Source organism: Carcharodon carcharias, chromosome 20, assembly GCF_017639515.1.
Source record: "Carcharodon carcharias isolate sCarCar2 chromosome 20, sCarCar2.pri, whole genome shotgun sequence".
Lineage (NCBI taxonomy): Eukaryota > Metazoa > Chordata > Chondrichthyes > Lamniformes > Lamnidae > Carcharodon > Carcharodon carcharias.
In genome coordinates this window covers 7,252,798-7,277,400 of record NC_054486.1, presented here as the reverse complement: position 1 = coordinate 7,277,400, position 24,603 = coordinate 7,252,798, and the positions used below count along the sequence as shown (strand labels likewise).

The window sequence follows — 24,603 nt, the reverse complement described above, 5'->3', positions numbered from 1 at the left end:
TTCCACACTCAGGAAATAATCTTGTACAGAAGACCTTCACAATATATCTTTCAATAGCTGTAATTTTTCTTTTGTTTTTTTCTCCTCTTTACCCCATATATCCCTTCGAGCCCTCAATTAAATACGTTCACACGAGGTTTTTCCTAGGTATCTAACTACTCTTGTGGTTCTCGCTTTCTGCAGAAAATTTGCTTGCATGAATGTATGAAGTAATTGATGCAGATCCACATTTTGCATGATTACATTAACTTATTTATTTATAATCTAGAAATGAACAGCATGGATATGATTCATTATTGTGAGAGATTTATCGAACTAATGATAGACTTGGAGGTAAGCAGCTCCTATATTCACAGGGTGTGTATATAAATTCTAAAATGGTCTTGGTTAACAAATTGAAGTAGCCTGCTCTGTTTGCTCTGAGTCTAACAGGCTGACATTGAGCTGAATATTTGATTAAATATTTTTCAATATTGTACATATTGTACATCATAGTGTACAGTTCATTTTCATAATTACAAAATGGGCTCTTTTTATTGATGGTTAGTTGAAAAGAAGCAAGATCCGTTGTTCAATTTGTATCCTATGCATTTTCTTAAAGGCACTCCTTCCAACACGACGGTGGTTCAACACGGTACTGGATGATTCTCATCTAGTCACTCGCTGCTACCTATCTAACCTGGTCCACAAAGAGAAGGAGGGGCGACTTTTCTGCCAGGTGAGATGTGGCAATAACTAAATACAGCCAGTTTTACTGACTGGGAGGAGGTAAATATCTGCTGACCGCATCCTATTAAGCCTTTTGAAATCCATACAGCAGATGGGGATGCAGTGCATTCATGCTCCAGTCTGCTGTGATGTAAAGAAGTAAGTTGTCAGATTTTTGTGATGACCATAGATGGAGAGTTCCCGCTGTGTCCTGCACTGCTGAAGGGAAATGTTAAGTTTAAGGCTCTGTTTACCATTTCTTCGTAGAGAATAACATTAGCAGAGGTATTGCTGGCCGTTGGTTGAGCCGTGATATGTGGAATGCTGATACATAGTCGAAGAATAGATTCTTCAGAGCTGTGGTTTACATTTTTTGTTGAATGTTTTACCACCCTTCCATTGTTGTTGAACCTGCACCCTCCAGGGCTGAGTCTCTTCTAATACCTTGTCTAAATGGCCATTATTCATGGGTGAGTTTAGGCTAAGATTGCCCATCCTACCGTCTATGGATCACATGCATCTCTTGAAGCCCAGGAAACTGAACCCTGTTGTACTTTTATTACACATTGGTTGTTCTGGCCTTTTTGTATTTTGTGAGCCTGGAGATTTCGAAAGAGTTGTCCTTGGTGTTATTGACACATTGGGTTTCAACTCGGAATCAGAAATTCAAAAGCAGGATCTTGAGATGAAAACAAATTATGCAGGGATTTAAACTTTAAATCCGCCCCCCCCCCCCCCTCAGGCCCATGGTGCACAACTGTCTGGCCCACAAAGATAAAAGCTTGGGCACATCTGGCTAAGGCACCGAGTGTTTGCAGGCATCTTTGACCAATTAATATTCACAGGTCCGGTTTTATTGAGATGGCCAGCTGCTCCTGCTTTCCCCAAAGGTGCAAGGGCCTGAATGTATTACGCACCTTTTAGTATGACGAGTTTAGAATTAATGAAATTTCTAATTAGAGAATCAAATTATGTTAAGTTGAAGGGCAAAGCTCCATAATTTCCGAATATAAAGTGAGCACTTTAACGATTATTGTCCTGGGTAACTGGAACTTACATAAGTATTTCAAAATAGTGACCTATTACGGAAAGTGCTTCAGTGAAAACTGCCTGTGGTTTAGTTAACTGGTAATTCGTTAACTCCTCAAGACTGGACAAAAACGTCGGGTGGAATTTTATGACCCTGTTGCGGTGGGGACGGGCCGGAAAATGTGGCGAGCCGTTCAAAAGCCCATTGACTTCAGCCGGACCGGAAATTCCCGCCGGCGGGAGGGGCTAGAAAATTTCCCCCCTTGTAAACAAAGTTTATGCGCTCAACCTTTAAAAATTCCGAATGTCTCGCTTTTGTGCGGATCACCTTGGGTTGGACACATAACTGACTTGTTTTTTGGCCTTTGCACTGAGGTCTGTGGTCATGCGTTTGGGTCCAGTTAAAACTGACTTTTGGCTACTGAGCTAATTTTACACCTGGGGAGGCGATGGCAGAGTGGTATTTATTATCGCTGGGCTGGTAATCCGGAGGCCCAGGGGAATGCTCTGGGGATCCGGGTTTGAATGGTGGAATTTGAATTCAATAAAAATCTGGAATTAAAAGTCTAATGATGACAATGCAACCATTTGATTGTGTTAAAAACCCATCTGGTTCACTAATGTCCTTTAGGGAAGGAAATCTGCTGACCTTACCTGGTCTGGCCTACTTAGGACTCCAGACCCACAGCAATGTGGTTGACTGTTAAATGCCCTCTGAACTAAGGGCAACTAGGGATGGGTGATAAATGCTGGCCTGGCCAGTGACACCCATATCCCATGAACGAATTTTTACAAAATCCTTGCGTTTTACCTCTTTGAAGTTGAACCTTGTGAGCAGCCACTTCTAGGTTTGCTAATATATGGTAAGGCATTTGACTTATCCAGAACCTATCTGTTTATTTATAGCTGTTAGAAATGTTGAAGTTCTACACTGGTTTTGAAATTAATGATCAGACAGGAAATGCTCTGACTGAGAATGAGATGACTACAATCCATTATGATCGCATCACTTCTCTCCAAGTAAGGAACAGCAAAGTTTTCTTTCACGTGGTCTTCATCATAAGATAGAATTTGCTTACAAAGTGTTATTTTTATACTCATTTAAGCATTACGCGTCACGCGATGGTAAGATGTTAATCATCTGTTTATCCTATTATGTAAGTTGGAAGCAGAAATGGGGGAACGGGTAGTGTGGTTGAGCAGATCAGTAGCTGCAGAAATGTGGTGAAAACTGGGCCAAAAGACATGTGTTTCTAGGTATAAACACAAAGGGAGTAGCGTTGTGAGGGGGAGCATGGATTTGGGTGAAGAGCAGTACAGAGAGCGATACCAACTTACACGCTGAGCAGATGCAACACTCTGCCTATTAGATATTTCTATAAGGAAAAGCTGAATTAAGTTTTTCACAAGGAAGCTTTAAAGTGGCATTGTAATTCTTACTATTTTTACTTAAAACACTATTTTATACCTTTATACTATGAAGGAAATATAGAACTATTTGCACGGCAGAGTATCAAATTGGTGCTTAAAATTTAAAGAAGCACTGCTGGCTAAAACGGGCCAATCATCTTATTTATGTGCTTTTTTTTAATCTTACAGGACAGATAAATATATATCTGTGACTTTTGATTTGCTCAATAATGCTCAGTAAGGCCTGACGTCAATGAAAACATCAGTTAATGAATAAAAGTAGATGGCTGACACTTGTAAATGCAGAGGAGAGAGCCTTGTTCACTTAAAAAATGCCACAGGGACAACACAGTGTGTGACGCAGCTTCATGGTGACATGACACGTACACAAATTTATTTATGCAACAAGGCTATCTCACACCGCCTCTGCCAACTCCTCCACCGACTCTAATTTGTTAGTCTGCTCACCCGACGTCCATTACTTGATGGGGCAGAAATTTCCTGTAAATATTGGAAAAAAACAAAGCTATTGCCTTTAGGTCCTTGCCACAAAATCTGTTCTCTAGCTACCAGGCTCTATCCCTCCCCCGGCAACCATCTGAAGCCGTACCTGTCCCAAGATGAGCTTCCAACCATGTATTCATGCTGTCACAAAGACACCTATTCTCAGCACTATTATCACCCAACTCTGCATCACCTCAGTTCATGAGTTGCTGAAACCCTCATCAATGCCTCTGGACTTCACTATTCTAGCATAGTCCTGGGCAGCCTCCCACATTCCATCCTCTGTAAAACTGAGGTTATCCCATATTCTGTTGCCCATATCCTAAACCTTTACCCCTGGGCTTGCTGACCTGCATTGGCTCCCAGTTAAGCAAATTTTAAAATTCTTATCCTTGTTTTCAGATCTCTCCATGACCTTGCCCTTCCCTATCCCTGTAATCAAGTCCAGCCCATAAACCCCTGAGATACTTGCATGCCCCAGTTCTGGCTGCCTGAGCATTCTGGATTTTAATCGCTCCTGCATTGGTGGCTGTGCCTCCAGCTGCCAAGGCCCTAAATTTCTGAAGAGTCATACGGATTCGAAACATTTACTCTGTTTCTGTCTCCACAGATGCTGTCAGACCTGCTGAGCTTTTCCAGCATTTTCTGTTTTTGTTATAGCCCTAAATTTCTACCTCCCTTTCTTCCTTTAAGACACTCCTTAAAACCTACCTCATTGCTGTCCTATTATCTATGTGGCTCAGTGTCAAATTATGTTTGATAACATTCTTGTGAAGTGCCTTGGAACACTTTACTACATTAAAGGTTCTATAATAAATTGTAGGAGGAACTGTAAAACCGAAAACTTAAGCCTGGTTCCATTTTACCAAATATTTCTGTAACAGTACTTATTTAGACTGAATGTTATGTATCATTAAGCATGTTTAAATTCAGGACCTTGTTTAGAATCTCCTGCGATAGAATCAGAGTCCCATTGTGCTTCAAGTAGGCAAAATTCTGTGGTATTTATTTTTGACATGACTAGATGTCATAATGTTGGATTTAAAATTAACTTCGGTTAGCTGTGGTTGGAACATCAAACAGTGTATGAAACTATCCAGAAATGTTCATATTTTTAACTTAACATACGAATCAGGAGCAGGAGTAGGCCACTTGACCCTTCGAGCCTGCTCTGCCATTCAATAAGATCATGGCTAATCTGATTGTAACCTCAACCCCACATTCCTGCCTACCCCCGATAACCTTTCACCCCCTTGTTTATCAAGAATCTATCTAGCTCTGCTTTAAAAATATTCAAAGATTCTGCTTCCACTACCTTTTGAGGAAGAGAGTTCCAAAGACTCACCACCTTCCAAGAGAGAAAATTTCTTCTCATTTCTATCTTAAATGGGCGACCCCTTATTTATAAACAGTAACCCCTAGCTCTAGATTCTCCCAAAAGAGGAAATATCCTTTCCACATTCACCCTGTCAAGACCCCTCAGGATTCTATGTTTCAGTCAAGTCGCCTCTTCTAAACTCCAGCGGATACAAGCCAAGCCTTTTCTTATAAGATAACCTGCCCATTCCAGGTATTAGTCTGGTAAGCCTTCTCTGAACTGCTTCCAACACATTTACATCTTTCCCTAAATAAGGAGACCAGTACTGTATTGGACTCCAGATGTGGTCTCACCAATGCCCTGTATAACTGAAGCATAACCTCCCAACATTTGTATTCAGTTCCCCTCACAATAATTGATAGCGCTCCATTAGCTATTCTAATAATGTGCTGTACCTGCAAGTTAGCTTTATTACAAATTTCCTCATCTTAAAATGTTAATGTTTTCGAGTCTGAACTGGAGGACATTTTGAAAGAAGACAGTTGTCTCAAGTTTAATATGACTGGACTTGTGAAGAATTTTGCTTCTCGTTGCAATGGTATTTTAGATATTCAACAGATATTCTGATTGCATAAATCTGATGAGACTGTTACTGGTTTTCATTGCAGAGGGCAGCGTTTGCTCACTTTCCAGAACTACATGATTTTGCTTTGTCTAATGTTGCAGCTGTTGATACTCGAGAATCTCTAGTGAAACACTTTGGATCACTTAGGTAAATGTTTTCTTTTTTCGACTACATGTCTAGTACTGTTTCTGCACAAGCTGACTTCACATAGTATTTACGACACAGAAATAGGCCCAGCCAATTTATGTTGATGTTTATGCTCCACATAAGCTTCCTCACACCTTACTTCATCTCATTACTATAAAACATATCCTCCTGCTTCTTTCTTCCACAATTTGCCTACGCTTTAATGCATCTAAGCCATTTGCCTCAAAGACTCCACATGGTAGCAAAATTCTAACCACTGCTCAATTCAGCTATCGTGCCCCGATATTGAGACTCAACGTTTCCATCATATTTTTAATTTATTTTTCCTTCTGAAAATTTGGAAGGACGACTTATGTGAAGAGTCTCACACACAAGGAAAATGCTATAAATAGTCTTGCTTTCCATTTACAGCCCCAACATACTCCACAAAGTGGCATCATACCTTTGTCTTTTGCCATCCCTACCTGAGGTAGAGAATACCTGCTATGAAAAGGAATTTCTCTTAGAGATGTTGGTAGGTATTGGAATGAAAAGACAATTAGCTAATATAATATTGGAGCATTTTCAAGGAAGGACATGGTTATTCATTTTAAGCTGCCTTTCTTTATTCTAAAAGGTGGCCCGACATGAACGCCGGATATCCCAAATTCAGCAATTAAATGAGATGCCACTTTACCCTACAGAGAGAATAATTTGGGATGAAAATATTGTGCCAACAGAATACTACTCTGGAGAGGGTATGATACCTATTTAGGCTTGTGGATCATTTTTTTTTTCTTGGACGATGCTGCAGCCTGTTTGATATAAAAACCTATGCTTTGTAGGACAGGTTTTGCATTGTATATTCTTTTGTTATGCCAGGTTGCCTTGCCTTACCTAAACTGAATTTGCAGTTCTTGACACTTCATGACTACCTACTGAGGAATTTTAATCTGTTTCGCCTGGAGTCTACATACGAGATTAGACAGGATGTGGAGGATGTAATCAGCAGACTTAAGCCATGGTGGGTAGCAATGTGCATGATTGCACCATTCTGTTTATGCATACATTTTTTCTCTCTCTAGGAATTTACATCAAATGTAGGTTTCATGTTTGTTCTAAATTAAGATGCAGGAAATCCAAATATATTTTAAAGTTTGATTGGAACTTTCCATTTTAAGCCTTTGGGTTATATTCCTTTTTAATTTAAATATGCATACATATCCTTCCAACAAAATTTGTCTATTTAATATTTTCCATACATTCAACCACAATACTGAAGTGATACTCCCCTCACTAACTGATGACACAGTGGACTGCCCAGTGCACTCCCTGGCAGGGGTGCGTGTTAGATTTTCCATTGTGGTTCCAGTGGAAGGGCTGTTGCAGTGTCCAGCCCACTCCAGAGTGGAAACAGCCCACAGATTCACTTTAAAACATTCTTAAGCAGTTGAGTCTTTTCTCTATGTTTCTAAAACTTATTTTGAAATTCATCTGATTACTATTTTACCTTTGGAAACATCACTCTGGCAGGAGTGCAGTGAAAGTATATTTTTACCTTTCCTTCTACAGCTGTTCCAGTGTTTAAAGTAGATGGAAATAAGCCATCTGTACTGGTATATGCTGTTTGTTTAGAAAATGATTTTCGATGCAGGTATTATCTTCTCATTGAATCACAGTTTTAAAAAATGCGTTCAAATCTTTTACTCCTATCACCCTTTTAAAGCATATTTTGCATAAATATTCTAAAACCAATCTGGGTTCACAACATTTTCTTAAGACACTTTTGTTGCCCACTGTTATTGAAAACAATTTATTAAAACCATTTTGAGTTGTATAATATTCTTATGGGACTAATTTTCTGATAATTCGTGCCAGACCATTGACTTCGCTGTGGGCAGGATTTTTCAGCTAGCACGCAGGGGTGGGCCCGACAAGTCAACACGTGAAACGATGCGCGATAACTTTGGGCGTGCGTCCCAATGTCATCGCGCTGAGTTGCCATGTTTTGTTTGGCGGGTGTGCGCCGAAGTTGGCTGCACGCCCACAGATATGTAAACAGCTTATGAAGGCCGTCAATAAAGTCATCGAAGTGATCGTTAACACTGCCTGTCCAACCTTCAGGTTGGGGGGGGGCAGGTGAAAAGGCCTGTCGGCCTTCACGGCTTTTAGGAAACCTCATCCATGAGCTGGGTGAGGTATCCTAAAGCTTTTACTCAATAACTAAAATTTTTTTCACGACTGTAAAAACATGTCGCATCTTGTGTGACACAATCGCGTGCGGGGACATGTTTAAATATATTTTTAAACCTTTTATTTAATTATTTGAACATTGATTCAATCCCCCGGAGGCAGCTCTGTGCCCAGCTCTCCCTCCTCCCTCTACCCACCCGCACCCGCTCGCATATTACGCTGGGCAGGCCTTAATTAGCCCGTCCGCGTAAAATGCTGGTGTGGAACCCGTCGCGGGCGGTGACCTGCTCCACAACCGACCCCACCCACTCCTGCCGAGCCTGCCCACCATATGAAAAATTCTGCCCTGTATTTTGGTTGGACCGTTGATTTGTTTAATAATTTCACAGGCAGGGGGAGTATGGAGGAGTTGTATTTGGTGGCTGGGCTCGAATGGCACAGCCTATTGTCACGTTCTCCATTGTCGAAGTAGCAAAACCAAACATTGGTGAGAACTGGCCGGCTAGAGTCCGTGCAGATGTAACCATCAACTTGAACGTTCGATATCAAATCAGAGAGGAATGGGAAGGTAACTCCAAACACTTTGAATTATTTTGCAGTGGGAATAAAAAATATTATGTTCTGTTTTGCAGAGGGTACAAAAGGATATTGTAAGTTTTCTTTTCCAAACATCAAGTGGAAAGGTAATCAGGAATCAAGGCAATTCCAGATACTGAATTGCCCACAGAAATAGAAAGGAAATAGAAAACCTGGAGTTAAGTTGTGCTGAATAGATCAAAGATTACTTGTACTTGTTTAACTAGATATATCTTGCTTGAATACATGAAAATATATCAAACGTGATTTTGGGCAGAGTTGTAACATTAAACTGTCAAGCAGAGTAAGTCGTCTCATTGTTCCAAGTAGTCAGTGTTTATGTTGCTTGTTTGACCAATTCAAATAGCAGGGTTGTCTGTACTCCTCTTGTTTTCTGTGGTTATTTGATGCATTTTCAATTCCTGTAGCACTTCGCAAACACGATGTGTGCTTCCTTATAACTGTTCGACCAGTGTTGGCTTACGGCACAAAGTTTGATCGAAAACAACCATTTGCAGAGCAATATGGACTCTTCTTTGTGCGAGGATGTGAAATTCAAGGCATGCTGGATGAGAAAGGACGGGTCATTGAAGAAGGTATAGTTCTATGTTTTCGATTACAAAATTAAATTTCTCAAAAAAAAGAATGAGCAAATGTGTATCTTGAGCACTAATATGCTTTACGTTATTTTAGTTCTGTTCAGTTGGGCAGACTCACCTCAGAATCAAGAGTAAAAATCCCATTCCAGAACTCGCGCACAGAACTCAGCTTGATATTTCATTGCTGGAGACATCTGTCGGATGAGATGTTAAACCAACACAGTCTGTCTGTTCAGATAGGTCTAAAAGATCCCATAGCGCTCTTCAAAGTAGAGAAAGGAGTTTCTCCAGTGTACTAATCAACAGCCAACTGTTCAATACCATTAAGAGAGATTACCTAATTATTTGTAACCTGTTTGTCGGAGCTACCTGCTTGCAAATTGTATCCTGTGTTTGTCTGTAAAAAATGGCAACATTTCAAAAGTACTTATTGGCCTTGAAGTACTTTCAGTCGCCCTGAGGATGCGAAAGGAGCTATTGAGGCAGTTGGTCTCAGTTGTGCAATGGTATATTTAAGGCTGAGTATATCACTGTGTTCCGAATGTAACACACTGGTTACTTTTATTTCCTTTCACAGGTCCTGAGCCTAAACCAAAGCTGAAGGGAGACTCACGAACCTACAGAGTGTGGCTGGATCCCAACCAATATCAGCAGGACATGAGCTTCTCGATTCAAAATGGGGCAGAAGATGTCTATGAGACCTTCAACATTATCATGAGAAGAAAACCCAAGGAAAATAATTTTAAGGTGAACATAATGCAATCTGTAGAAATGCAGCATTCTGTTTTACACAATTATCAAACTAATAGTCATTGCAAGCAGAAAGAATGTTGCTGGACTAGAAATCCAGAGAATGAGAGTTTAAATCTCACCATGGCAGTTTGAGAATTTGAATATGCTTTTATCAGTCCAGTTCTTACAAAGAATCTATCACATTACTATCAAAACCCAGTTAGCCACTGATATCCTTAAGGGGTGGTCTGTCTCACTCATCCTGGCCTATATATGGTTCCAGTCTCATACCATTGTGGATGACTCATAATTGGTTTGGGAAGCCACGTATTTGTATCAAAGCACTAGCAGCTCAAGAACAAGGTCAATCGCAAAAAGGTTTTTTGGGCAAATAGAGATGGCCAATAATTGATAGTCTTGCCACATCCTAAAAATGAATTTACTTCATTTCCTACCTGAAAACACCAATTCGCATTTAAAGCATCTTAATTTCACAATAGAATACACTGTAGTTTTGAATAAATTAGCCGTATGTTTTAAGTAAATTAGCACTACGGTTGTGTATGTTTAAGAAAACACACCCCTCCAAGTCACTCACCATCTTGACTTGGAAATATTTTGCCGTTCCTTCACTGTCATTGGGTCAAAATCCTAGAACTCCCTTCCTAACAGTGCTGTGGGTGTACCTACATCACATGGACTGCAGCAGTTCAAGAAGGCAGCTCACCACCCCCACCTCAAGGTCAAATGGGATGGGCAATAAATGCTGGCCCAGCCAGAGAAGTCCACATCCCCTGAATGAATTAAAAAAAAGTAACCCTTATGTATTGGACCTTAAATTTAAAGCTATGATGTACCTGTTCAGAGTTCTTAACAAAGTTGTTGATATTTAATGGTCACAAATGGCCAAATATTGTCTGCTATAACACTGATGCAGTCTCAATGTTGATTAAGTTTAGCAGTAACGTTACATGTGTATGTCTTTTTTTAATATTTCAAATATTCACCCTCAATCAGATCAGAGACTAATGGTCTTTGGAATCTTGATTCTGCTGCTTATTTTCAAAACACATTATATGAAAGATTTAATCTGAAATAATCATCAGGACATCCACTTCAGTTTAACACAGAAACAAAATACTGCACTGCTGGAAACCTGAAATAAAAACAGAAATACTTCATCAAAGTTCCATTGAAAGGTCATTAACCTGAAGCGTTAACTCTGTTTCTCGCTCCACAAATGCTACCAGATTTGCTGAGTATTTCCAGCATTTTGTGTGTTCATTCTATTTTAGCCAACCAACAGTGTTCTCTGCAATGATTGAGCACAGCTATGGGCCTGTTAAAGTAAGCATGGTCTGTGGGATTGCTTCATAATCCCTAAATGTTTTATGGATATCTGCACTTGCAAAGGGCAATTGTGAAATGCCGGTAAGTTGAATTGATGGTTAGGGACAACAAAGATTTTGTATATAATTCACCTTTGAGTCTGAAGTTTTTTTGTATTTCACAACAATACTTCACTGCTACAGCTTTCATTTGGAGCAACTGGTTTCAAATTAATTTCTTCCTCAGGCAGTGCTGGAGACCATCCGGAATCTAATGAACACAGAGTGTGTAGTCCCTGACTGGCTCCACGATATCATCCTTGGATATGGTGACCCAGGAAGTGCTCATTATTCTAAAATGCCGAATCAGATCGCCACACTGGACTTTAATGACACTTTCCTCTCTATTGCACATCTGAATGCTAGTTTTCCTGGGTGTGCTATTAAAACAACAGTCGAGAACCCTGCCCTACAGAAACCTCCCTTCAGGTAAGAATACTGTGATATAAACTGACACGTGCAACATTTACATAAAATAAAATTCTATCTCATTTCATACCTGAAAATATTAATATCTTTGAGCGTTGTGACAAATTATTTATTGCAGATTATCACCTTCCTTTACAGTGTAACCTTGTATGTGGTGTTGCACAGCATCAAGACACCATAATGCTGAATGTTTTAAGTAGAATAATGTTAATTGCAGAAAGACAATTGTTCCAGTTAATGAGCAAAACATGAAATATTTTTGTCATGACCAAAATGAGCATTCCTGCCCTGCTCTAAACTTTAGGATCACATTCCCAGTACAGTATGGAAAAGGCAAAAAGCGAAAAGAGGAGAATGATGACGGAGGGAAGGAAGAGACTCAAACTTTAATTGTTGAACCTCATGTGATTCCAAACAGAGGACCGTACCCATACAACCAGCCCAAGAGGTAAGGGTAGAGCATCTTCCCATATAATTTAGTTATATGTTTGTTGACACAATTGGGCTATTTTAGCTTCTAACCAGTTAAATTTAGTGGACCCTGCTGTACATGTTCAATAATTTGCATATGCCAGTTGACTCAGGACCCTGTCATCAGGATCAAATGGAGGTCAGAAGCTTGCACTGTGTGTTACTATTAAGTTTGTAAATTCAGCCATTATTTTGTAGTTCTTTTGATGTGAAGGGTCTGGGAGATTTTTGAGAGACTTCATAAGGCAGTATGTAAATGCAAGTTCCCACTTTTCTATTACTTCCTTCTACTTTAACCAAAGTATCCTCCTTATACCAATGTATTCTTTCCCTTGAAAAATTATTTCCCTCCCAACTCCAAGCATGTGCTGCTTCAGAGCAGGAAATTTAAGTAGTTTCAAGATGTGCTGAGTGAGCATGTACCTATGCTCTGATGTGCCTTCCTCATTGTGACTGAAATTCAGACACTGACAGTTCTCCCTTGACCCACCCCTCGAACAGGGTGAAATAGGGGGGCTGAATTCTTTGGTCCAAGTTGTGGTGGGCGTGGAATCTTGAGGTCCCAACTCCAGAATGGTGGCCTGGCTGCTATTGCCGCCTTTTTAAATGAAAGATTTATATAAGTTAGAGATAGGTCATATCTATCGTGGGGACATCCTTTCCTTCACTTACCTGTAAGGGCATCCTGCTGCTCCTGCTTCCAAGTTGAATAGCCTCCTGTTGGCCCCCAGCTTTGAGAAACAGCCCAGGGATCCTTCATTGGATGGTGAGGCCACCTTTTGGTCATTAATTGGCTACCCTGGAGATTCTGTAGGCTCTGCAAACAGCAATCAGGTGAATGACTAGTTGATCTATTTTTAATTATGGTGTTGGAATTTAACCCTGAAAAGTGTGAGGTGATACACTTTGGAAGGAGTAATTTGACAAGGAAGTATTCAATGAACGCGTGACCCTAGGAAGTTCTGAGGAACAAAGGGACCTTGGCGTGTGTGTCCATAGATCTCTGAAGGCGGAGGGGCATGTTAGTGGGGTGGTGAAAAAGGCATATGGGACACTTGCCTTTATCAATCGAGACATAGATTACAAAAGTAGGGAGGTCATGTTGGAGTTGTACAGAACCCTGGAGCTACAGCTGGAGTACTGTGTGCAGTTCTGGTCGCCACATTATAGGAAGGATGTGATTGCACTGGAGGGGATTCAGAGGAGATTCACCAGGGTGTTGCCTGGGATGAAACATTTGAGTTATGAAGAGAGGTTGGATAGACTTGGGTTGTTTTCGTTGGAGCAGAGAAGACTGAGGGGCGACCTGATCGAGGTGTACAAGATTATGAGGGGCATGGACAGGGTGGGTAGGGAACAGCTGTTCCCCTTAGTTGAAGAGTCAGTCACAAGGGGACATAAGTTCAAGATCAGGGGCAGGAGGTTTAGGAGGAATGTGAGGAAAAACTTTTTTACCCAGAGGGCAGTGGAATGCGCTGCCTGGGAGGGTGGTGGAGGCAGCTTGCCTCACATCCTTTAAAAAGTACCTGGATGAGCACTTGGCACGTCATAACATTCAAGGTTATGGGCCAAGTGCTGGTAAATGGGGTTAGGTATGTAGGTCAGGTGTTTCTCACATGTTGGTGCAGACTCGATGGGCCGAAGGGCCTCTTCTGCATTCTGTGATTCTGGTTAATGGTAAAACTTTGGACAGAGTACTGAGAATTTCTTATTTTTAAATGAATGTTTCAGAATATTATGATTGTTGCATGATCTTGGGCACATTTTCATAAGGTTGTTGCATGACACTTTGTCAAGAAAATGCTGTGTTCCACTTTAATTTGAAGAGGCCTTTAGTCCTGGTAATGGGTTCCAACTGGGCTATATGTTACTGGAACTATGATGGTATACAGCCTATGCCAGATAGTCAGTAAACTTCTAGTAAACACCCCAGCAGCTCCCAGGACAAGATCACATCCCTGCTTAAGGTCACCTACTACTTTGAACAAATGGAATTTATCTTATCAGCAGCCAACTGTTTGAAGAAGTCTTAAGCTATCAGGGGGTAGAAGGAAACATTTCAGACAGTTAGGTTTTAAAAATAGGTTTTATTAATAACAGTGATAGCACTGGCAAAGAAACAGCAACATGATAGCCAAGGAGTGGCTGTGAGAGGCAGACAAGAGTATATTTTATGATGTAAAGTTATCTTGAAATATGGGAAGTATTGAAATGTAGATGATGAGATAATCGAGAGTTATGAGCTCTGAGTGGTCAGCCATCAGTTAGTAAATCAAAATAATCGTTTTTTCTCTTGATATGCATGTTGCTAATAAAGTTATTCTCATGTATGTCTACACTTGGGTTTTAATTGCAGAAACACAATTCAATTCACCCCTACACAGATAGAAGCAATTCGGGCTGGAATGCAACCAGGCCTAACAATGGTAAGAAAATGTTGAAAATGTTAGCTTTTACTTCCTGATGTTTCTTCTAGTTTTAGCTAGTGTTTTTGGGCTATGTTTAATGTTACAGAAGCAAAACACTGTGGATGCTGGAACTTTGAAATAAAAACGAAAAATGCTGGAAATACTCAGGTCAGGCAGCATCTGTGGGAAATGTTTCATGTTACTCGGGTTGTTTCTTTTATTACTGTTGTTCTTTAAAAACTGTGTTTCTGTGTTATAGGTGGTAGGGCCACCGGGTACAGGGAAAACTGATGTGGCTGTACAGATAATTTCTAATCTGTATCACAACTTTCCAGAGCAGAGGACTCTCATTGTGACCCATTCCAACCAGGTACATCAACAATAAGTATCTTCAATAATCCACTTGTTTGGATCTCATTCTTTCAAGTTGAGATACCTTAATGTTCACATGATATGTAGTATAGGCCTCAGTGAAACTGTAGTTGTTGATGGCAAGTTGTGTGCAGTGTCCTGAGGAGGTGAATGATCCCTTGAGAAGAGAATTTTTTATTTGTCATTTACCTTGGATTTAACTGGATGGCCCAGCATTGACTTGACTTTTATATATTAAAAAAATCAATATTAACATTATAAGCTGGGGCAGGGGCATCTTTATGAATGCACATGGTATTTTTTTCACTTTGACCATCAAGTATCAACATTGATAACCCCCATGGTCAGGAGAAACACAACCAGGCATTGCAAAGTGCATTTTATTGTCCATAACCAACATACCTAATTCTAATCCCCAGCAGAGAACCCTCGGCTATTTAAGTGTGATAATTACTTTTAAAAAAGCATCAACCATCCTTATGGCTTTAGTAAGTGAGGTTGTCACCTTGCCAAATCAGAACTGTTTCTGTGGATCAGACAAATTCCAGAGGAGGCCTGTATTTATGTGTGACCTATGTGGCCAACAATGCAAAGAGGCTGTCATCAGTCTGAACTAGATTCAAAAATAGTTTTCAAACAGTACGTGACAATACTCAACACAGTTTGCTACATTTTATATTTTTAACTTCTTGAAGTCTCACTGGTTTAGAAATGCAGTTTGGATGTTAGGAGCTAAGATTTTGAGCAGCGCTCAGTGCTGTAAAATATTTTTGTTTAATCAGTATCACCTTTCCTGATCATATACTGAACAGTTCTTTGAAATGAGTGCCCAACCAATGCTGATGACACTTCTGTTATACCTGTTTTAGTTTCGCACTGCAGAACTTGCTGCTTAATAATGACTTTCTGAAGATTTACTGTCGCCACTAAACTCATTCTTTCCCAAGATGGCATAGCTTGTGTTCTCCATGATGTCCATTTTAATAATGTCAGTGTTTAAGAACCCAAGATTGGCATCTCCTCTCCACTGTTTAATATACTTTATTTTATATTCCTTTTAGCCTTGGTGTTGTCTTACCCTGTTGATTTTTGACTCTTCATTGAAGTTTCTCAGTTTTTTTTAAAAAAAAAATAGATATTTGGTAAAGCTGCCATTTTATATTACAGTGATTAATCAGTCCTGGCTGTACATGTGAAATGCACCAGCAGCCTGATTGTTGATTGATCAAAGAGGCTAATTTTAGTTGCTTACCATACATACTTGCCAGCCATACTGCTCACTGCATACTTACATACATACTTACCTCACTGGTAAGCCCAAATGCAGCAACCACATCTTTGGCAGCAAAACATTTAAGAATGCAGGAAGTGCTGCTGTTCATTTGAATAAATTTACATTGGCAGTGATATTTCGGAACAAATTCTAAATCATGCAGCCACGTTTCTAGAGTAAAGAACATGTAAGTGGGAAATAATATTATCCTGGTTGCCGTTAATTGTTATCCACTGATTATATAGTTACCTTTGATAGAGCAAAAAATAACTCCGGTCATTCTGAGAAGTGAAATGTGGTTGAGACTAACAGCTTGGATTTCATTTTCTTTTGGCTGATTAGCATTCTACAGACTGGGTACTTTAGAAATGGGTTATTTGCAATGAAGAACTTACTGCTGCAATCATCAGTCATCAAAAATGAAATGACAGTGCACAACAGAACCATTTTATTTGGAGTTCAAAAAGACATTCACACTGTGACTCTTAACGTTTGGGTTCTCTTCTAATGCTATTGTTTGCAGATATTTTCACTTACCATTGAAGTACAGCCTTGTCCATAGGGAGTACGATGAATTTGTGGCATATAGCTTCTCCATTATGACCTGCTCCCACTTATATTGGCTTCAGGGTTTTACATTTTTCCATCATTCCCAGCCCTTGCCTTCTAAACAAACCAATTCCTGAGCTGTTTGATAATTGAAAGATTGTAAGTGTTTAATGACAGTAGCATCTCAGCATTAAAATTAAATATAAACCAAGATTTTTTTCCCCTCATCTGATTTAAACAATGTTTGGTTTCTCAACATTTGTGACTGATTTTTAAGTTTTTAAAAAACTAGGAATTTGTGATTGTTTTTGTGGAGAAATGCATATTTTTGAAAGAGAGTTCTTTAGCGCTAAATGGATGTGATCAGTGCACATTGGCAATGGAAAATTAATTTTAATTCCAGGGAGATGCAGCAGTTACTACACTTGTAGTTACATTTTAGCAGATGATTGCATAAGAAACAGTGCTAGGATCGCGTGCCTTCATATCAGCACATGCATTTTGTGTAACACTTGCTCTGGTTTGTGACCTTTCCACAAATGACACAGCGTAAAATCTTTCAAAGCCTTTTAGTATACTTTCAGCTCGGAATTGACTTGTGCAAGTAGCTGATGAAAGACATAGGGTGAAATTTTACGCCAGCGGGATTTTACATTCCCGCTGAAGCCAATGAGGTTTAGAATGTCTCGCCGCATTTTACAGCCCCACACCCGCCAAAACAGGGCCGTAAAGTTCTGCCCATCGTACAGTTCATTTTAGACAGAGTGACACTTCATCTAAAGACTCTTATAATCCGTGAGGTTCATTTATTGAGTGCTGAAGTATGTTGGAGATGAATGGCAAAGCCATGTTGTATGACTCTAAATAGGTCAGAGTTGAGTTTCTAAATTGTTAACTAATCAGTTGGATTTCTGCAATTATTTCTTAAGCTCATCGCTATTTGACTAACCTTTAAACTATGCCAAGCAGATCAGCGACTAAAATAAGAGGTTGTAGAGATGTTGCGAGCAATTTTTAAGTCCTTAGCAAAATGAACTTGGCTCAACCAAGCATGATAGCCCAGGCAGCGGAACTAAAAAAAAGAATTTTGGACAGTAAAGGAAATAATGTGATAGAAACCCCGTCGAAATGCTTTTGCCCAGGATTCAACAAATGCTAGTATTTTTGTCACTTTTATTTTACAAAATTAGCATGGTATAGTCATACTTCCAATGATGCATAAAAGATTTTGTAAACAGAAGTATTTTTATAAAATCATATTGCCTGAAGGGGGAATGTGTAAAAAAAAACTTTGAACATACGTGAGCAAGGGACTAATTTAAGTGAACTTTGGAAGTGGAAGTCGATTGCGCACCATCAGTTGAGCACCAAATCAGAGTCAGGTGAAGAGTCCAAATATAGTTTGAATAGCTGTTAAGTTATAGCTCAGGGTATTTTTAGCAATACCTCTCTGAAGTCTCTAGCTTCATCTGAAACTTGAGAAAACCTGACAATTTCTGAGAATCAACCAGTCCAGAACCAAAGAGGGGAAAAGAAATTGGCAACTCCGAAAACAGCAAAAAGAAAATTCCAACCAAGAGACTTCCCAGAAAGAAAAAGAATGAACTGAGAGAGTGACTTTAAAAGACCTTATTAATTTTTAACATGACAGATATGGAACAAAAATTGAGGAAGAAGTCATCTATTTGAAAGGAGAAACGTACATGCAATTGCTTGAACCTTTTCTGATGCCAGTTAAATAATGCAGAAGAAAGTTGATTAACTTCGAGAATGAACTTGGACATCTATTGAAACATTGCTTATCCTAAACTTCATTGTACAAAATACATACTTTTTGAATTTTGACCTAGTAGTGAATTGATACATAACATTTGAGGGATTGTCTCCTGACTAATACCTAGAAGTGTTCAATTCAAAGTTGGCATAATTATCCTTGAGCCAGGCTAACATTATATGGTGGATAGAAGCACTATAAAAATGATGTTTCTTTTTACTCACTGCAGCAAGTGTTTAATACTTTTCAAAAATTGTTCTGGTTTTTAAATACTGAGTTGTTTGTCACTGTCAATCTACAGGCATTGAATCAGCTGTTTGAGAAGATCATGGCTCTGGACATTGATGAGCGTCACCTTCTACGTTTGGGTCATGGAGAGGAGGAGCTGGAGACTGAGAAGGATTTTAGCAGGTGAGGAACTGGAAGAAGTGAGTACTAATAAGATGGAGAAAAGAAAACTGAAAAAAATTATAATCTGAAATTAATATTGCATATTTATGGTGTTCATTAATTTAGAATATAAAGGGCCTGAAACAAAACACTTATGTGTATTCTTGCAAAACCATGGAATAAAGGCTGCACAAAATGTGTTTCTGAAATCAATGTCTAATTTTAGAAAAATGGCCATCAAAGTTATTTTGTGTAAATGGGAAGAGAAATTTTGTGTTGCAGCTTTTACTGAAACCTGTTTTAGATTAAAACTTTTAATTGCGCTCCCAGGAGTTTAATTTGTTTAAGGTTTTCATTTTCATTTTTATAAAAACTTATTTTAAAAATGCCTGTTTATTATTTCCATCATGTCTGTTCCATTATAAAAACAGGACAGGATGACATTTAGTTATACTTATCTGGCAGGTATTGTTTGCCCCTTTAAGAAATGGTGTTTCTGAGGCATTCATTGGAAGTCATTTATAATTAGCGTCTGTTTCTTGTGTTCCTTGCTAAATTGCTGCAACTCTTGCTCATTCATCATTTGCATTTTCAGCCTTTTACCCATGTATGGCTTTGCCATTACGATCATTGTTTCAGCCTGTTTTAAGGGTGAAATTATGGTGTGTGCTGAGGCTGATAATTTTTCTGAAACTTGTACTGTAAGATTGCCACCAATCTTAAGCCCAACTTGTGAAACACTGCTTCCAAGATACCAATGATGTGTTTAATACTTCTGCTTGTGGAGCTTTGTTGCAGCTGTGCTCTACTGCCCATGATCGGTGAATGGGTGTCATGAGCTATCCCTATGAAAGAGAGCGAGTGAGACCACACACACACACACACACACACACACACATACGATACCTACAGAAATATGTAGTGATGTTAGTTCAACTTTTCAATTATTGTAATTCACTGGCCCTGATAGCACATTGAGGTTTGCAAATTTCCCTCTTTTCATAAATTCAACTGTTCTTATTTAACAATTAGACTTTGTGTCTTTAAATGGCCCTGGCTCCCTTTTAGCAGAATAATATATTGTGCACTTATGGGATAGTAATCCTCTCCTTATGAAACTGGTACAAATAGTTCCACATGTATGTACTTGATTGTAAATATAAATGTTTTAATTTGTGTGTGGACCAAATAATACCTAGTTCTAAAACAAAAACAGAATTACCTGGAAAAACTCAGCAGGTCTGGCAGCATCGGCGGAGAAGAAAAGAGTTGACGTTTCGAGTCCTCTGTTTTTGTTTTGGATTTCCAGCATCCGCAGTTTTTTGTTTTTAATACCTAGTTCTACCATAATATAAAGGCAGAAGTCTTCAGATATGAAGAAGAGTCATACGGACTCGAAACATTATCTCTGCCTCTCTCTCTCTCTCTCTCTCTCTCTACAGATGCTGTCAGACTTGCTGAGTATTTCCAGCATTTTTTGTTTTCTTTCTAGTTCTACCATCTGATTTCCTTGCGATTTGTTTCATAGGTATGGAAGGGTAAATTATGTGCTGGCGAGAAGGTTAGAGTTATTGCGTGAAGTAGGACGATTGCAAGAGAGTCTGGGGGTACCTGGAGATGTGTCATATACTTGTGAAACAGCTGGACATTTTTACCTGTATCAGGTAAGACATTTGCAGTGTGGTAAATAATTATCCAAGTTCAGTGTTGGTAGGCATGGGAACATTTGGTCATTGTTCTCATTTTGATTCTGTTTAACAACATAGTTACAGTTACATGCTTCACAAGTTTGTTTTGGTAACTTGTGGTAGCAACGATAAATTCCATTTGGCTCTGAGTGTCTTATTTTAAATGGTCTGTCTTCAAGATACTGTTTTTTTTCCTGAAAAATCTTTCCTTTTAACCTGAAAATTCTTGTATCTGAAGATGTGGATTATTTTTCTGTTAATTGCAGCATGGTCTCACATTGCACATTGCAGATATGTGACTTACCTCTTCAGCCTCTGCAAACCCGTTCACGCTCACGCATAGCAATCTGTTTTCATAAATGGGAACCTTTTGTGTGCAAATAATAAGTGGTCAAAGAATAAATTAGAGTTAAATAAAGAATCCTGTTTTTAAAGTTTACCTGTAAATCTGTATTAATTCGTAACAAACTCTGGGCATATGAACTTTCTTTATATTAATATATTTCTCTTCTCCTGGGAAATATCTCATCATTGCTGATGCCCTGCCTATTTGTCCACTCTTCATGTGTAAGCCTAATCGTTGAATAATATCAGGCTAACAACCCATGGAAAGCATCACATTCAAGCTTGGTTCTGTCCTCGCTCAATCTCCATGTTTGTGCCTTTTTAAGTTGAGAACCTATGGTAATAATGAGAACTAGAAAGACACATCACCTTCCAGCTCAGTAAAATGGAGGCCAGTTGTTACCCCACTACTGGTGCTGCTACCAAGATTGGCTAGCTGAGGACAAATTTGTAATCTTTTGTTTTGCTCATCTGAAGATGGCAGGGGACATTCTAAAGATGAAGGGGCACCACAGAAGTTTTGCAATATACCTTGTTCACTTCAGTTCTTATTAAGAAACCAAAGAGAACAAGGTCCTTATCAATGCAACAAGGATTTTTGTGCACCTGCTTGAAGAGACCCAAGTCTGAAAACCAGCAGTAAGTCAAACAGCAGCCCCAAGCTCTGTTACTAATTCTGCCGCTGGTATGTTTGGCAGTAATTTATATATTAAAATATATCATTCCAAAGATTCAGTAAACATCAGATGAGAGATAATATTTTTTCTTTAAATTTGCTGTTGGGAAAATATTCACAAAATGTTCTAGTTTAGGGAATAAATTTTTTCAGAAGGTCAGAGAGTCTGTATTGAAGTGGCTTGATCTCAAAAGTAAATAACTTTCTCTCAATAATCATCAAATTGGTTTCGATGGACTAGGAAGATGCAGGGTTTTATTCTTGTTTCTTCATTCTCTATAAAAGACTAATAATTTGGCCCCTTCATAAGGAAAAAAAATTCAAAAATATAGCAAGCATCAGCTTATCCAGGAAATTCTCTCATGGTTATGGACCTCAAAGACTTTCACAAAAGGTACTTGGTTCAACCCAGTAAAAAAAAACTATCAGGACAAAGAACTGTCTTCATATCCACCCGTTAACAAATAGCTTGTCCAATCTCCCATTGAAAATGCTGTAAGATTTTAAGAGAGACCTGAATACTTGAGAAGGAGGAAGAAGGCGCAGGATCCTTAAACTCTCAATTCCAACAATGTTCAGTAAACAAGTTCAAGCCTGCACAGGCCAGTAAACTGACACTGCAGATTAATTTATTTTGTCTTTTTGAAGTTGGTCCAGCTTTTGTAAAAATGTATTGTTGTGTAACGTTTTTATGAATTAGCATTTCTGTTAGTCAATTAATGTCTACAGGGTAATTTCATTCAAGGTGATACACATGAAAAATGAATCCTAGGAAAAAACAACTTATTGAACATTACATTTGTATATGGCTTGTATGTTGAATATGTTTCTGATTACACATTAACCAATTTACACAGACTTATGCTTACATCATGTTTAGTAGTGCATTTCAACCCTGATCACTGACCCCAGGATCCTAAAAGACTCCGCAGCGTAGCAGAGAATGAGCATGTTGCAAACAAATTATGTGGCACCAGAAACTAAAAGTTTTTGCACAATTGACTTGTCCATATGTCCTGCAAAATTTGTGCCTTCCTGCAAAGTGGTAAACAGAGTTTGACTCAGCACAGTTGAGTAAGCACAAACAAAAGCTCCTTTCATAGTGCTCTTTGGAGAGTGTCAGCTGCTGTGATACAACTGGATTAGTAAATGCAAAATTTCTCCCCCTTAAGACAGCATGGCGACCAGTGCAAAAGGAATGGTACAACTGAAGTGTACTGATAAGAATCAAGTCTACATACATATCTCCATTCATTCTTTCCCTTTGATGCTTCCCCATTCCCACCCGCTCCGTGCCCCTCCCCCTCTCAACTTCCCCCCTCAACTTCATCCCTCCCTCTCAACCTACTCCACCCTCACCTTCTCCCGCTTCAATTTCCCCCCCCTCTCAACTTCCTGTCCTCAACTCCCCCCCCCGCCCCGACCTCAACTCTCCCCCCCTGCCTCAACTCCCCCCCTCACATTTGCATCCCTCTCTCCTTCTACCCACTCCCCCTCCCCGTCCCTCACTGAGTTTAGGCACACAACAAAGTGCAGGTTTTATGTCAGAGTCATTATCTTGCTGTCATCCAATATGACCCTGCTAGGTTTTCTTTCTTTTACTCATTTGGCCTCCTCGATTCCATTTTAAATTCCACTGGTTAAGGCTGAGATAAATATAGTTACATACCAGCTTCTCAGTAGCACACTGCCCAACTGCACCATAATCTTAATAGTAAATTTACCAATTAATATTCAAAATAAAAATTTTACTTGTGATATTTGACTGAGAATTAACATATAAATGATATAAGGCTGAGGCTTATTGTGACTGAGCTGCACAGAATGTGCACTTGTACATTTGTTTTCTCTTTCTCTTTCAGGTGATGTCACGTTGGGAAGAATATCTCAGTAAAGTGAAGGCCAAAAGTGGAAAGTCTGGTGATGTTACAACAGTGTCTGAGCATTTTCCATTCCATAAATACTTTGCAAATGCTCCCCAGCCTATTTTTAAAGGTCAATCATATGAAGAAGATATGGAAATAGCTGAAGGTTGTTTCAGGCACATCAATAAAATATTTACGCAGCTGGAGGTAGGCTACACTTATAGGACTAGCAAGATTGTGCCATTTTCAAGCTGCTAAATAAGTACGATACCAAGACTCATTGTCTAATTTGCCACAAACAAAACAATTGGAAGAATGTTTTGTTTACTGTCTGCAACCTCAACTCGGTGACATTAGTTACAGCAGGGACCAGAAATTTTGACAATGGGCTCCCCTCACCTATATAATAAAAAAAAAGATTCATCTCTATGTTTACTGTCTGATTTTCAGTTGTGCCTATGGGTTGTTGCTGATTATTTCTTAAAATCTCCATAATTTACAGGTAAAATCATTGTTGCAGTCCATTAAATCACAACTATACTCCTGTTGATAGTTTATGTTTAGTACGCTGAGCTTGTTCTTTTGAAAGATCATTTATTAATTACGTACCATTATAAACCCTGAACAGATTAAAGTATGGAAACCTTCTATAAAGAGACAGCATTCACAACGATCGAGGTGGAAAGAGAGGAGAACCATGCAGCCTTATTTCTTCAGTACTAAATTGCCGTTCATTTATTTTAAAACAGTTATTTGGGATATATTTTTGAATTTAAGCAGTGCTTGAAACAGTAGTAAGACAGAACTAAACATTCCCAGAGAGAACGTCTTCAGGAGAGGTAGGGGAATATAAAATGAGGAAGAATGCTCATTAATTTGAATATGATTAGAGCCAAAGAAAGGAGAATCTTTGTTGATGGTGATGCTTGGATCTTCCATGTGCTAAGAAATCAGGAACCTGATGCTGTTTTGGTGAGTGCATTACTGGCTACCAGATAGGGGAGGAAGTAATGATCATTGATGATATTTGTAGGCAATTTAAAGAGATAAGACTTATCTTTACTTATGGGGAACTTCGACTATCCTAAAGTAGCTTGAGATAAGATAGTGTTTTCTGGTCAAAACAGGAAGGGATTCTCTGAATGCATCCAGAAT

The 24,603-nt window shown here is 39.1% G+C and overlaps 1 protein-coding gene across 3 annotated transcripts in view; it reads left to right on the top strand.

Annotated features, from left to right (window-relative positions):
- Positions 1-24,603, top strand: part of aqr (aquarius intron-binding spliceosomal factor) — a 53,860-nt gene that overhangs the window by 12,980 nt on the left and 16,277 nt on the right. For all 3 annotated transcript variants that reach the window (XM_041214642.1, XM_041214641.1, XM_041214643.1), the window contains 17 exons: positions 269-333; positions 602-718; positions 2,644-2,757; positions 5,638-5,741; positions 6,153-6,255; positions 6,358-6,478; positions 6,603-6,744; positions 8,303-8,481; positions 8,918-9,085; positions 9,666-9,835; positions 11,396-11,637; positions 11,942-12,085; positions 14,465-14,534; positions 14,776-14,886; positions 18,786-18,895; positions 20,403-20,538; positions 23,446-23,655. In XM_041214642.1, the coding sequence (XP_041070576.1) occupies positions 269-333; positions 602-718; positions 2,644-2,757; positions 5,638-5,741; positions 6,153-6,255; positions 6,358-6,478; positions 6,603-6,744; positions 8,303-8,481; positions 8,918-9,085; positions 9,666-9,835; positions 11,396-11,637; positions 11,942-12,085; positions 14,465-14,534; positions 14,776-14,886; positions 18,786-18,895; positions 20,403-20,538; positions 23,446-23,655 (2,306 nt within the window). The remainder of the gene's footprint in view (positions 1-268; positions 334-601; positions 719-2,643; positions 2,758-5,637; positions 5,742-6,152; positions 6,256-6,357; positions 6,479-6,602; positions 6,745-8,302; positions 8,482-8,917; positions 9,086-9,665; positions 9,836-11,395; positions 11,638-11,941; positions 12,086-14,464; positions 14,535-14,775; positions 14,887-18,785; positions 18,896-20,402; positions 20,539-23,445; positions 23,656-24,603) is intronic.